A 16,298-nucleotide genomic window follows, 5' to 3' on the forward strand; every position below is an offset into this window, starting at 1 on the left:
GTTTTGTTGTAAAAAATTAACAAATATTTAAACAAAATTATAGCAGGTATTTAGAATTATGTAATTAATAATTTGTTTTTATATATAACATTAAGAAAGTATTTGTTTAAGAAAAATATATAGATATAAACATATTAAAAGGAACACATTTTATTTAACATTTTTTTGTTTGTTTAAAAAACTACTTATAGAACAATATTTATTACTAACATTATTATTTTTTATTATGTTTATAAATTCTTTGTTAAAGAAAAGTGTTTAAAAGAACCAACTTTAAAATTTGCTTTGTATATAAAAAATATTTATAAAGGGATGGGGGTTGTATGTTAATTGCAGGGTTTTCTTTTTTCATATACTTTTTTCTATTTTGGTTCATCATGCAACTTACCCGTACAGTCTACTATCTCGGAATGTCCTTCTTGTTTTTAGTTTATGATCAAAAAAGGTTTGTTGGGTAATGGTTTCAATTTTTTTATAATTAAAGTTAGTTTTTTTTATATAAAAAAATTGTTATGGGTTATTAAAATTGTTAAATTAGGAAAGTATAAAATTAACATTTGAAATAAAAATTAAATAAAGTGCTTCGACTAAATGAAATTTTAGAAAATTAAAATTTTGTAATTGAACTATAAATTAAGAAAAATAGATGGTACTGTATTAATGCTAACAAATTTCGTAAATTTAATTATTTTCATATTCAGATATGTTTGCTTTAGTAAGATCTAATCATTCCCAAAATTGGAACTGATCCGAACTAGAAATTAACTAAAACTGAACTAGAACAGAACTAGAACTGAACTAGAACAGAACTAGAACCGAACTAGAACTGAACTAGAACTGAACTAGAACTGAACTAGAACTGAACTAGAACTGAACTAGAACTGAACTAGAACTGAACTAGAACTGAACTAGAACTGAACTAGAACTGAACTAGAACTGAACTAGAACTGAACTAGAACTGAACTAGAACTGAACTAGAACTGAACTAGAACTGAACTAGAACTGAACTAGAACTGAACTAAACTGAACTAGAACTGAACTAAACTGAACTAGAACTGAACTAGAACTGAACTAGAACTGAACTAGAACTGAACTAGAACTGAACTAGAACTGAACTAGAACTGAACTAGAACTGAACTAGAACTGAACTAGAACTGAACTAGAACTGAACTAGAACTGAACTAGAACTGAACTAGAACTGAACTAGAACTGAACAACTGAACTAGAACTGAACTAGAACTGAACTAGAACTGAACTAGAACTGAACTAGAACTGAACTAGAACTGAACTAGAACTGAACTAGAACGGAACTAGAACTGAACTGGAACTGAACTGGAACTGAATTGGAACTGAACTAGAACTGAACTAGAACTGAACTAGAACTGAACTAGAACTGAACTAGAACTGAACTAGAACTGAACTAGAACTGAACTAGAACTGAACTAGAACTGAACTAGAACTGAACTAGAACTGAACTAGAACTGAACTAGAACTGAACTAGAACTGAACTAGAACTGAACTAGAACTGAACTGAACTGAACTAGAACTGAACTAGAACTAAACTAGAACTAAACTAGAACTGAACTAGAACTGAACTAGAACTGAACTAGAACTGAACTAGAACTGAACTAGAACTGAACTAGAACTGAACTAGAACTGAACTAGAACTGAACTAGAACTGAACTAGAACTGAACTAAACGAACTAGACAGAACTAGAACAGAACTAGAACTGAACTAGAACTGAACTAGAACTGAACTAGAACTGAACTAGAACAGAACTAGAACTGAACTAGAACTGAACTAGAACTGAACTAGAACTGAACTAGAACTGAACTAGAACTGAACTAGAACTGAACTAGAACTGAACTAGAACTGAACTAGAACTGAACTAGAACTGAACTAGAACTGAACTAGAACTGAACTAGAACTGAACTAGAACTGAACTAGAACTGAACTAGAACTGAACTAGAACTGAACTAGAACTGAACTAGAACTGAACTAGAACTGAACTAGAACTGAACTAGAACTGAACTAGAACTGAACTAGAACTGAACTAGAACAGAACTGGAACAGAAACAGCAGAACAGAACTAGAACTGAACTAGAACAGAACTAGAACAGAACTAGAACTGAACTAGAACTGAACTAGAACTGAACTAGAACTGAACTAGACTGAACTAGACTGAACTAGAACTTATAACTAGAACTGAAAAACTAAAAACTGAACTAGAACTGAACTAGAACTGAACTAGAACTGAACTAGAACTGAACTAGAACTGAACTAGAACTGAACTAGAACTGACTAGAACTGAACTAGAACGGAACTAGAACTGAACTAGAACTGAACTAGAACTGAACTAGAACTGAACTAGAACTGAACTAGAACTGAACTAGAACTGAACTAGAACTGAACTAGAACTGACTAGACGAACTAGAACTGAACTAGAACTGAACTAGAACTGAACTAGAACTGAACTAGACTGAACTAGAACTGAACTAGAACTGAACTAGAACTGAACTAGAACTGAACTAGAACTGAACTAGAACTGAACTATAACTGAACTACGAAACTAGAACTGACTAGAAAGGAACTAGCACTAGAACTAACTTGAACTGAACAAGTACTGAACTAGTACTGAACTAGTACTGATTTGTATTAATACAATACCATTAAACACAAAACTTTAAATCATAAAAAAAAAATCTCTAAAAATCTAAAACTTCCAAGTTTTGTTCTCATTAAATAGTCGAAAAAAACAAACCAATAAACTTAAAAATTCGAAATAATTTTTAAAAAGAAAATAACAAAATAAAAAAATTAGTTAAAGAATATACCTTCCATTTCCATGACGGATAGCGCCAAAATTTCTTCGAAGGTTTTGTTTTTGGTCTCAGGAACCTTTTATAGGTGAATATCCAAAATATGGCTAACATAACGCTAAACGGTAAGAATGTATAATTTTCCAAGGCAGTCTGCAAAAATAAAAATTATAATAAATATCAAATTTTGTATTTTATAAATTCTAGTTTACCTTCATACTGGGGAAACCAATGCCAACCACAAAGTTCGCCATCCAATTGACCAATACCGCTATGGCCATAGCACTTGGTCGCGGACCCTGCGAAAATAGTTCGGCCGTTATCATCCAGGGTATTGAACCGGGACCGACGGCAAAGAAGACCACAAAGCCCAGTGTTGAGACCACCGATAGATAGGACATCCAGTCGATCATTTCCTGTACATAACCAAAAAACTCCTATACAAAACGTGAAATTACCAAATTCTCGATGGTTTTGTAGGCTTTTCTTTTTTACCGCGATTTGTTTTTATTATTTTACTTTTAAGAATTTAAATTAAATGAAAATTAAAACTAAATTTCTCAAAACCGTTTCTTTTTTCAAATTTACTGATAATAAAAATAAGAAAAAATATATAAATTTAAGAAAGAAAAACCTTATTTACTTTTTTTGTTATTTTTATTTAGTAATTGCTTTGTTATTTGTTTGAAAGGATAACAGATTTTGCTTTAATTATGTAGAAAAAGCACTTTAAATTTGATAAGATTACCACTAGAACTGAAGTAGAATAGAAATAGAACTGAACTAGAACAGAAGTAGAACTGAACTAGAACAGAAGTAGAAAAGAACTAGAACAGAATTAGAACAGAACTAGAACAGTACTAGAACAGAACTAGAACAGAACTAGAACAGAACTAGAACAGAAACTAGAACAGAACTAGAACAGAACTAGAACAGAACTAGAACATAACTAGAACAGAACTAGAACAGAACTAGAAAAGAACTAGAACAGACTAGAACAGAATTAGAACAGAAATAGAACAGAACTAGAACAGAACTAGAACAGAACTAGAACAGAACTAGAACTGAACTAGACTGAAGTAGAACTGAACTAGAACTGAACTAGAACTGAACTAGAACTGAACTAGAACTGAACTAGAAACTGAACTAGAACTGAACTAGAACTGAACTAGAACTGAACTAGAACTGACTAGAACTGAACTAGAACTGAACTAGAACTGAACTAGAACTGAACTAGAACTGAACTAGAACTGAACTAGAACTGAACTAGAAACTGAACTAGAACTGAACTAGAACTGAACTAGAACTGAACTAGAACTGAACTAGAACTGAACTAGAACTGAACTAGAACTGAACTAGAACTGAACTAGAACTGAACTAGAACTGAACTAGAACTGACTAGAACTGAACTAGAACTGAACTAGAACTGAACTAGAACTGAACTAGAACTGAACTAGAACTGAACTAGAACTGAACTAGAACTGAACTAGAACTGAAACTAGAACTGAACTAGAACTGAACTAGAACTGAACTAGAACTGAACTAGAACTGAACTAGAACTGAACTAGAACTGAACTAGAACTGTAACTAGAACTGACTAGAACTGAACTAGAACTGAACTAGGACTGAACTAGAACTGAACTAGAAACTGAACTAGAACTGAACTAGAACTGAACTAGAACTGACTAGAACTAGAACTAGAACTAGAACTGAACTAGAACTGAACTAGAACTGAACTAGAACTGAACTAGAACTGAACTAGAACTGAACTAGAACTGAACTAGAACTGAACTAAAACTGAACTAGAACTGAACTAGAACTGAACTAGGACTGAACTAGAACTGAACTAGAACTGAACTAGAACTGAACTAGAAATGAAATAGAACTGAACTAGAACTGAACTAGAACTGAACTAGAACTGAACTAGAACTAAACTAGAACTGAACTAGAACTGAACTAGAACTGTACTAGAACTGTACTAGAACTGAACTAGAACTGAACTAGAAATGAACTAGAACTGAACTAGAACTGAACTAGAACTGAACTAGAACTGAACTAGAACTGAACTAGAACTGAACTAGAACTAAACTAGAACTGAACTAGAACTGAACTAGAACTGTACTAGAACTGTACTAGAACTGAACTAGAACTGAACTAGGACTGAACTAGAACTGAACTAGAACTGAACTAGAACTGAACTGAGAACTGAACTGAGAAACTGAACTAGAACTGAACTAGAACTGAACTAGAACTGAACTAGAACAGAAGTAGAACTGAACTAGAACAGAAGTAGAAAAGAACTAGAACAGAATTAGAACAGAACTAGAACAGTACTAGAACAGAACTAGAACAGAACTAGAACAGAACTAGAACAGAACTAGAACAGAACTAGAACAGAACTAGAACATAACTAGAACAGAACTAGAACAGAACTAGAACAGACTAGAACAGAACTAGAACAGAATTAGAACAGAACTAGACGACTAGAACAGACAGAACAGAACTAGAACTAACTAAACTGAAGTCAGAACTGAACTAGAACTGAAGCTAGAACTGAACTAGAACTGAACTAGAACTGAACTAGAACTGAAGTAGAACTGACTAGAACTGAACTAGAACTGAACTAGAACTGAACTAGAACTGAACTAGAACTGAACTAGAACTGAACTAGAACTGACTAGAACTGAACTAGAACTGAACTGAACTAGAACTGAACTAGAACTGAACTAGAACTGAACTAGAACTGAACTAGAAACTGAACTAGAACTGAACTAGAACTGAACTAGAACTGAACTAGAACTGAACTAGAAACTGAACTAGAACTGAACTAGAACTGAACTAGAACTGAACTAGAACTGAACTAGAACTGACTAGAACTGAACTAGAACTGAACTAGAACTGAACTAGAACTGAACTAGAACTGAACTAGAACTGAACTAGAACTGAACTAGAACTGAACTAGAAACTGAACTAGAACTGAACTAGAACTGAACTAGAACTGAACTAGAACTGAACTAGAACTGAACTAGAACTGAACTAGAACTGAACTAGAACTGAACTAGAACTGAACTAGAACTGAACTAGAACTGAACTAGAACTGAACTAGAACTGAACTAGAACTGAACTAGAACTGAACTAGAACTGAACTAGAACTGAACTAGAACTGAACTAGAACTGAACTAGAACTGAACTAGAACTAGAACTGAACTAGAACTGAACAGAACTGAACTAGAACTGACTAGAACTGAACTATAACTGAACTAGAACTGAACTAGAACTGAACTAGAACTGACTAGAACTGAACTAGAACTGAACTAGAACTGAACTAGAACTGAACTAGAACTGAAAGAACTAGAACTGAACTAGAACTGAACTAGAACTGAACTAGAACTGAACTAGAACTGAAAGAACTGAACTAGAACTGAACTAGAACTGAACTAGAACTGAACTAGAACTGAACTAGAACTGAACTAGAACTGAACTAGAACTGAACTAGAACTGAACTAGAACTGAACTAGAACTGAACTAGAACTGAACTAGAACTGAACTAGAACTGAACTAGAACTGAACTAGAACTGAACTAGAACTGAACTAGAACTGAACTAGAACTGAACTAGAACTGAACTAGAACTGAACTAGAACTGAACTAGAACTGAACTAGAACTGAACTAGAACTGAACTAGAACTGAACTAGAACTGAACTAGAACTGAACTAGAACTGAACTAGAACTGAACTAGAACTGAACTAGAACTGAACTAGAACTGAACTAGAACTGAACTAGAACTGAACTAGAACTGAACTAGAACTGAACTAGAACTGAACTAGAACTGAACTAGAACTGAACTAGAACTGAACTAGAACTGAACTAGAACTGAACTAGAACTGAACTAGAACTGAACTAGAACTGAACTAGAACTGAACTAGAACTGAACTAGAACTGAACTAGAACTGAACTAGAACTGAACTAGAACTGAACTAGAACTGAACTAGAACTGAACTAGAACTGAACTAGAAACTGAACTAGAACTGAACTAGAACTGAACTAGAACTGAACTAGAACTGAACTAGAACTGAACTAGAACTGAACTAGAACTGAACTAGAACTGAACTAGAACTGAACTAGAACTGAACTAGAACTGAACTAGAACTGAACTAGAACTGAACTAGAACTGAACTAGAACTGAACTAGAACTGAACTAGAACTGAACTAGAACTGAACTAGAACTGAACTAGAACTGAACTAGAACTGAACTAGAACTGAACTAGAACTGAACTAGAACTGAACTAGAACTGAACTAGAACTGAACTAGAACTGAACTAGAACTGAACTAGAACTGAACTAGAACTGAACTAGACTGAACTAGAACTGAACTAGAACTGAACTAGAACTGAACTAGAACTGAACTAGAACTGAACTAGAACTGAACTAGAACTGAACTAGAACTGAACTAGAACTGAACTAGAACTGAACTAGAACTGAACTAGAACTGAACTAGAACTGAACTAGAACTGAACTAGAACTGAACTAGAACTGAACTAGAACTGAACTAGAACTGAACTAGAACTGAACTAGAACTGAACTAGAACTGAACTAGAACTGAACTAGAACTGAACTAAAACTGAACTAGACGACTGAGGAAGAACTTAACTAGAACTGAACTAGAACTGAACTAGAACTGAACTAGAACTGAACTAGAACTGAACTAGAACTGAACTAGAACTGAACTAGAACTGAACTAGAACTGAACTAGAACGAACTAGAACTGAACTGAACTGAACTAGAACTGAACTAGAACTGAACTAGAACTGAACTAAGAACTGAACTAGAACTGAACTAGAACTGAACTAGAACTAAACTAGAACTGAACTAGAACTAAACTAGAACTGAACTAGAACTGAACTGCAACTGAACTGAACTGAACTGAACTAACTAGAACTGAATTAGAACTGAATTAGAACTGAACTAGAACTGAACTAGAACTGAACTAGAACTGAACTAGAACTGAACTAGAACTGAACTAGAACTGAACTAGAACTGAACTAGAACTGAACTAGAACTGAACTAGAACTGAACTAGAACTGAACTAAAACTGAACTAGAACTGAACTAGAACTGAACTAGAACAGAACTAGAACTGAACTAGAACTGATTTTCTTTTGATAGCTGTTAATTATCAAATTGCTTTTTCAAATTCTGAAAACTGTTATCATTTCATAAATTAAACATTTGTATTTTGAATAAAAAATATTGAAATATTGTTCCTTTTTAACTAGTTTTGAACGTCAAACACTAGATATTTATTTTTATGCATGAGTTGAATAGTTTTTCAAATAAAGTTAAACTAAAGGATTACTGTCATATTTAGCAGTTACAATTTGAACTAGTTTTTTTTCTTTAAGAAATGTTCACAAAGTCTGGTTCCATTTAAAATGTTTTCCATTTGTTGTTATACAAAGTTTAACAAACTGTTTTGTAAGTTTTTAATTTAAAATGGAACTGTTTTTTTAACTAAATTGTTTATATCATTAAAAGGAATATTATTTATATAATTTTTGTTTAAGTAAATTTTTAGGATATTAATATAAAATTTATTTTAGGTTTTGTGAAATCAAAATATTAAATAAAAAAGTATATTTTTTTTTTTTATCAAAAAAGGCGTGGCTTTAGTGAAAAATTTGGTTTATTTTGTTAAATATTTTGTTGAAGTGTAGCTTTTATAGAATTTGGTGTTATTTTACACATTTATTATTATTATTTTTTTTTAGAAGTGAGTAGTGAAATTCTTTATTTCTATTCTTTTAGGTTTATTGTAATAATAAACTATTAGATAGTAATTTTAGGTGTTTGTATAATTTAAGTGCACTTTTTTTTCTCAGTGTATTAAATTTAATTCTTTTTTAAATTAAATTTTAAATAAAAGCCTAACTAAAGCCTGTTGTTGTTTTCAAAATTATAAAGTAACTAAAATGATAAATTTAAATATTTTACAAATTTTAAACATAAATTTTTTTTTAAATTTTAAACATATTTTTGTTTATGTTGTTGTTCGAAGTTATTGTTTAACGATTTATGGGACAAAAGCCTGCCAAGTCGAGAATTTCTATTTTTGTAGGGGGAGGGGGAAAATTGAATAAATGAGTTTTATTTAGATGAATTTACAATTTGTTTTAATATAAGCTTTGAGATATAGTTTCCACTATAGTCTAGTTTACAGTTTGATCTAAACCCTGTACTATAGTCTGAACTATAATCTGGGTCAGAGTATAGTCCCAACTATTGACTAGAATATAGTTCAGACTATAGTTCAGGCTATAGTCCAGACTATAGACCAGACTAGTGCGGATTATGGTCTGAACTATACTCTGGAGTATTGTGTGGACTATAGTTTGAAATAAAGACTGGACTATAGTTTAGTCTATAGTATTGACTATAGTCTGGACTATAGTGAAGTCTTTAGCATTGAATATAGTCTGGACTATAGTCTATAGCTTGCACTACAGTCCAACTATTGACTAAACTCTAGTCCAGACTATAGCTCAGGATATGTTCCAGACTATAAAATAGACTATAGTGCAGATTATAGCCTGAGATATAATCTTGACTATTGTCTGGACTATAGTTTGAAATATAAACTGGACTATAGTCTAGTCTATGGTATTGACTATAGTCGGGACTAGTCCATAGTTTGGACTATAGTTTATAGTCTGAACTATAGTCTGGGCTATTCTGGACTATAGTCTAGTCCAAACTATAATCCAATCTTAAATTAGACTATAGTCCAAACTGTAAACTAGACTATAGTCCAGACTATAGTTCAATTTTTAGTCCAGACTAAAATTCAAATTGTGGTCCAGACAATAGTCTAGACTATAGGTCAGACTATAGTCTGGACCATAGCCTGAACTACAGTCAATTGACTAGACTTGGCATTAAACTCTAAACTATAGTTTGGACTATATTTAGTCAATAATTTGGACTATAGTCTAGTCTATAGTCTAGTCTATAGTCTAGTCTATAGTCTAGTCTATAGTCTAGTCTATAGTCTAGTCTATAGTCTAGTCTATAGTCTAGTCTATAGTCTAGTCTATAGTCTAATCTATAGTCTAGTCTATAGTCTAGTCTATAGTCTAGTCTATAGTCTAGTCTATAGTCTAGTCTATAGTCTAGTCTATAGTCTAGTCTATAGTCTAGTCTATAGTCTAGTCTATAGTCTAGTCTATAGTCTAGTCTATAGTCTAGTCTATAGTCTAGTCTATAGTCTAGTCTATAGTCTAGTCTATAGTCTAGTCTATAGTCTAGTCTATAGTCTAGTCTATAGTCTAGTCTATAGTCTAGTCTATAGTCTAGTCTACTAGTCTATAGTCTAGTCTATAGTCTAGTCTATAGTCTAGTCTATAGTCTAGTCTATAGTCTAGTCTATAGTCTAGTCTATAGTCTAGTCTATAGTCTAGTCTATAGTCTAGTCTATAGTCTAGTCTATAGTCTAGTCTATAGTCTAGTCTATAGTCTAGTCTATAGTCTAGTCTATAGTCTAGTCTATAGTCTAGTCTATAGTCTAGTCTATAGTCTAGTCTATAGTCTAGTCTATAGTCTAGTCTATAGTCTAGTCTATAGTCTAGTCTATAGTCTAGTCTATAGTCTAGTCTATAGTCTAGTCTATAGTCTAGTCTATAGTCTAGTCTATAGTCTAGTCTATAGTCTAGTCTATAGTCTAGTCTATAGTCTAGTCTATATAGTCTATAGTCTAGTCTATAGTCTAGTCTAGTCTAGTCTAGTCTAGTCTAGTCTATAGTCTAGTCTATAGTCTAGTCTAGTCTATAGTTAGTCTAGTCTAGTCTATAGTCTAGTCTATAGTCTAGTCTATAGTCTAGTCTATAGTCTAGTCTATAGTCTAGTCTATAGTCTAGTCTAGTCTAGTTAGTCTAGTCTAGTCTAGTCTAGTCTAGTCTAGTCTAGTCTAGTCTAGTCTAGTCTAGTCTATAGTCTAGTCTATAGTCTAGTCTAGTCTATAGTCTAGTCTATAGTCTAGTCTATAGACTAGTCTATAGTCTAGTCTATAGTCTAGTCTATAGTCTAGTCTATAGTCTAGTCTATAGTCTAGTCTATAGTCTAGTCTATAGTCCAGTCTATAGTCTAGTCTATAGTCTAGTCTATAGTCTAGTCTATAGTCTAGTCTATAGTCTAGTCTATAGTGTAGGTCTATAATGTAGTCTATAGTCTAGTCTATAGTTAGGATTTAAGTCTGAACTGTAGTTTGAACTATAGTCTAGTCTGTAATCTAATCTGTAGTCTGAACTATAATCTGCACCATAGTCTACTCCATAGTCAGACTATAGTCTGGTCTTTTGTCTCGACTATAGTTTTATATATAGTCTGATCAATAGTCTGGACTTTAGTCTGAACTATTGTTTAGTCTATAGTAATGACTATATTCTAGTCTACAGTTTTGACTATACGCTAGACTATAGTCTGAACTATTAACTAAACTATAGCCTATAGTTTGGTCTATAGCCAAGTCTTTAGTTTGGTCATTAGTCTGGACTATAGTCTAAGCTACAGTCTAGTCTATAGTGTGAACTATATTATAATCTATAGGCTGAGCTATGGTCTAGTTTATGATCTCTTTAGTCTGGTATAGTCTATCCTATAGTCTAGTCTATAGTCTGGACTACAGATGAAAATAAATTTTAGTTTTCTTTTGAAATTTCGGATTGATTTTAAATATTTTTTGTTAAAATGTTTGTTCAAAACTCATTTATTCAATATAACTTAACCTAAATAACTAATAAATACATTTAATTATATAACGTATGAAAACGAAAAGAAAAAAACAAATACACAAAGGTATCATCAATGACATGCAAAAAAATCAAATCTTTACTTAAATTTAAATTTAAATTAAAAGAAGTTTTTTTTTACTAAAAACAGGCATATTTTTTTTGGGGGGAAAATCAAATAAAAATTCAATTAAAATATTTACAAAAATGTAAATGAAATTATATTAAAAAAAAAAAAAAAACAAAAATGTGTAATTGGCGTGCAAAAAGCATGCTTGAATCATAAGAAATAAAATATTGAAAAATAAAACAGATTTAAAACGAGTATTTATTTTTTTTTTATTTTTAAATATCAATATTTCACCACCATTCACTAGTTATTGTACTAGTTAACAATAACTATCCTTTTGTACACATACTCGTTATTAATATTTAAGTAAAATATGATTTCACAAAAATTTCTTTAAAATGCTTTAATTAAAATTTAATAAAATAATAAACTTTATAAATATGAGAAAAAAATATATTATTAAATTAAATTGTTATATATTTTTAACTAAATTTTGTTTTTTTTTTTAATTTTTCTTTAAACAACTTCATGCATAAAAGTTTATATTATTTCAGGGATATTATAATATATATTCGATATAGTATTTCCAAACGAAACGAAAAGGAATCAAATTACAATGAAAATATAAACATTTTTATGTAATTCAAACGAAAAAAAAAAAATTACAAACCATAAAAACCATTTAAAGAAATTTATCAATATAAAAATATTTTAAAAATATCATGTTATACTTAACCTTTTTAAGATTTCTGTTTAAAAAAAAACACAAAAATCTTAATTCAATACTTGCCTTGATTAAAAATGAAATTGTTATAAATATTGAAAAGATGAACATGCCGCCCAAACCATACAGATGTAATGTACGGCGACCAGTACGATCCATAAGGGGTATAGAAACTAAAGTCATAACAACCTGAGAAAGGGAAATGAAAAAGGGAAGATGATTTATAAAGAATTTCAAAATAAATTCTTTTAATAGAGAATTCTCTTTTTATACAGAATTTTCGAACAACCCTTTTTATATAGAATTTTTGAACAATTCTCATTTAAGAAAGAATTCCGAACAATTCTGTTTTATAGAGAATTTTCGAAAAATTCTCTTTTTATATAGAGAATTTTTTAATAATTCACTTTTTATAGAGAATTTCAAAAAAATTTCTTTTCATAGAGAATTTTTGAATAATACTCTTTTTTTAAAGAGTTTTTGAAAAATTCTCCTTTTAAAGAGAATTTTCGAAAAATTCTCTTTTTTAGAGAATATTTGAACAATTCTCCTTTCATAGAGAATTTTCGATAAATTCTTTTTTTATAGAGAGTTTTCGATAAATTCTCTTTTTATAGAGAATTTTCGAAAAATTCTTTTTTATAGAGAATTTTCCATAAATTCTCTTTTTATAGAGAGTTTTCGGTAAATTCTCTTCTTATAGAGAGTTTTCGAAAAATTCTGTTTTTATAGAGAATTTTTGATAAATTCTCTTTTTATAGAGAATTTTCGATAAATTGTCTTTTTATAGAGAATTTTTGATAAATTCCCTTTTTATAAAGAATTTTCGATAAATTCTGTTTTCATAGAGAATTTTCCATAAATTCTCTTTCATAGAGAATTTTCCATAAATTCTCTTTCATTGAGAATTTTCAATAAATTCTCTTTCATAGAGAATTTTCAGTAAATTCTCTTTCATAGAGAATTTTCCATAAATTCTCTTTCATAGAGAATTTTCCATAAATTCTCTTTCATAGAGAATTTTGAATAACTCTCTTTTTAGAGAGAATTTTTGAACAATTCTTCTTTTAGAGAGAATTTTCGATAAATTCTCTTTATATAGAGAGTTTTCGATATTTTATAGAGAATTTTCGATAAATTCTCTTCTTATCGAGAGTTTTGGATAAATTCTCTTTTTAAAGAGAGTTTTCGATAAATTCTCTTTTGAAAGAGAGTTTTCAATAAATAATCTTTTCATGGAGAATTTTCGATAAATAATCTTTTCATGGAAAATTTTCGATAAATAATCTTTTCATGGAGAATTTTCGATAAATTTTTCGAAAAATTCTCTTTTTATAGAGAGTTTTCGAAAAATTCTCATTTGTAGAGAATTTTCGAAAAATTCTCTTTTTATAGAGAATTTTCGAAAAATTCTCATTTATAGAGAATTTTCGAAAACTTCTCTTTTTATAGAGAATTTTCGAAAATTTCTCTTTTCATAGAGAATTTTCGAAAACTTCTCTTTTTATAGAGAATTTTCGAAAACTTCTCTTTTTATAGAAAATTTTCGAAAAATTTCCTTTTATAGAGAATTTTCGAAAAATTCTCTTGTTATAGAGAGTTTTCGATAAATTCTGTTGTTATAGAGAGTTTTCGATAAATTCTATTTTTATAGAGAGTTTTCGGTAAATTCCCTTTTTATAGAGAATTTTCAAAAAATTCTCTTTTTATAGAGAGTTTCCAAAAAATTCTCTTTTATAGAGATTTTTCAAAAAATTCTCTTTATAGAAAGTTTTCGAAAAATTCTCTTTTTATAGAAAATTTTCAATAAATTCTCTTTTTATAGAGAGTTTCCGATAAATTTTCTTTTCATAGAGAATTTTCGATTAATTCTCTCTTTATGGAGAGTTTTCAATAAATTCTCTCTTTATAGAGAGTTTTCGATAAAATCTGTCTTTATGGAGAGTTTTCGAAAAATTCTCCTTTTATAGAGAATTTTCGAAAAATTCTCTTTTTATATTGAATCAGAACAATTTCCCTTTTAGAGAATTTTGGAAAAATTATGTTTTTATAGAAAGTTTTCGATAAATTATCTTTTTATAGAAAGTTTTCGATAAATTCTCTTTTTATAGAAAGTTTTCGATAAATTCTCTTTTTATAGAGAATTCTCGATAAATTACCTTTTTATAGAGAATTTTTGATAAATTCTCTTTTATGGAGAGTTTTCGATAAATTCTCTTTTTATAGAGAGTTATCGAAAAATTCCTTTTTTGTATAGAATATTCGAAAAATTCTATTTTTATAGAGAGTTTTCGAAAAATGTCTCCTTTTTATAAAAAACTTTCTCTTTTTGATAGAAAACATTCAAAATTTTTTTTCAAAAATCTCTTTTTTCATAACATATAATTCCCAATGGTTTATAAGATCGAATTACTCACCATAATTGCACCTATTCCTATTGTAGCAAACTTAGCACTCTCTTCCGATAGACCCGAACTAACGAACAGTGATGTTGAATAGTAAAACACCGCATTGATGCCACTAAACTGTTGACTCAGTTGCATGACAATGCCAATGATAAGTGGGGCACGTAATGTGGGCGAGCATATCAGCTCCATGGTAGAGATATGACTTTCCGATTGTTGAGCTCTTTCTTCGGCACGCATTTCTTCGATATCTTCATCGACCGAACTTGAGGCACGTAAACGACGGAGAGCTGCATGAAAAAATATTAAAATACATATAAAATATTGTCTCTTGGATTGAACTATATTTAGTTTGTTACCTTTTCTAGCTTCCTCTTCCCATTGCTTTGTTATTAACAGATATCTAGGAGATTCTGGACATACCGGCAGTAAAAGTAATTGTAAGACCGCAGGACATACGGCCAGACCCAATAATATGGGCCAACCATCATTAGTTCCTAAAATTTGTTCAATACCCAAGACCTGGGATAATAGTAAACCTACTGTCACAGCCAATTGATTAACGGTACCTAAGCCACCTCTCAAATTGAGCGGAGCAATTTCGGAAATGTACATTGGCACTAATGATGTATTGAGACCTGCAAACGAATGGATGCCAAATATTATAATGATCAACACAAAAAAAGACATGACATACCGCAATTAACACCAATTATAAAACGGCCAAGGAATAACATTTCATAGGAATGACTAACTTTAGTAAAACCCATTAAACAGCCACCGGTTATACCCAAAACATTATTTAATAATAAACCTCCCTTTCTGAAATTGAACAAAAGCAACACATAACAGTTTCCTCTATAGAAATATTATAACATTTATACTCACCTGCCAAAACGATTTGCCATCCAACCGCCACTGAATCCGCCCAACATACCACCAATGGCAAATATTGAAACCGCCACCGAATACAGTTGCTGTATAAACTCTTCGCTAATGTCCTCACCATAGCGATCCTTATAGACATCCTTCATGAAATTCTCTATATTCTTTTCGGGCGCATTTATCACACCGGTATTGTAACCGAACTGTAGCATACCCAATACCGCCGAAAATATTGAGTAGGTCAGAAAGAAGGTGAGACCCTGTAAAAAGAAAAACGGAAAATATTTCTATTAACAAAACTAATGGAAGTTCTTGTGTTGTTGGAATTGAAAAAAGGAAATAATTTAGAAAAAGAACAAAATGGTTAAATTTTGTCATCTAAATTTTATTTTACGAAATTGTACGAGTTAAAAAAAAGAAAACAAAATTAAAAAAAAATAGTTTTTAAAGTTTAAAATTTATTTTGCTTCGTTTCGTTTATTACAATTCGTTCTAATGACAAGTGTTGCAAAAATAATGCCGATTATGTAAAGGGGGGGAGTTATAAGAAAAAATGGAAAATTATAAATTAATTAAATTAAAAAAAAGAAATTAAGGTAACTAAAGGAAATCATAA

The 16,298-nt window shown here is 30.6% G+C and overlaps 1 protein-coding gene across 1 annotated transcript in view; it reads right to left on the minus strand.

The window, feature by feature from the left end:
- The window catches only part of LOC119608921 (glucose transporter type 1-like), a gene marked incomplete at its 5' end in the record, with an annotated part of 30,179 nt that extends 14,210 nt beyond the window's left edge, over positions 1-15,969 (minus strand). The window contains 10 exon segments of the mRNA XM_037963509.1: positions 389-418; positions 2,836-2,854; positions 2,857-2,904; positions 2,907-2,973; positions 3,033-3,236; positions 12,459-12,581; positions 14,810-15,087; positions 15,157-15,435; positions 15,495-15,619; positions 15,686-15,969. Coding sequence (XP_037819437.1) covers positions 389-418; positions 2,836-2,854; positions 2,857-2,904; positions 2,907-2,973; positions 3,033-3,236; positions 12,459-12,581; positions 14,810-15,087; positions 15,157-15,435; positions 15,495-15,619; positions 15,686-15,969 — 1,457 coding nt within the window.
- Positions 15,970-16,298: the final 329 nt, after the last annotated feature.

This window comes from Lucilia sericata, unplaced genomic scaffold, assembly GCF_015586225.1.
Source record: "Lucilia sericata isolate MDLA Ls3-8-SP2 unplaced genomic scaffold, ASM1558622v1 Contig000900F_arrow, whole genome shotgun sequence".
Lineage (NCBI taxonomy): Eukaryota > Metazoa > Arthropoda > Insecta > Diptera > Calliphoridae > Lucilia > Lucilia sericata.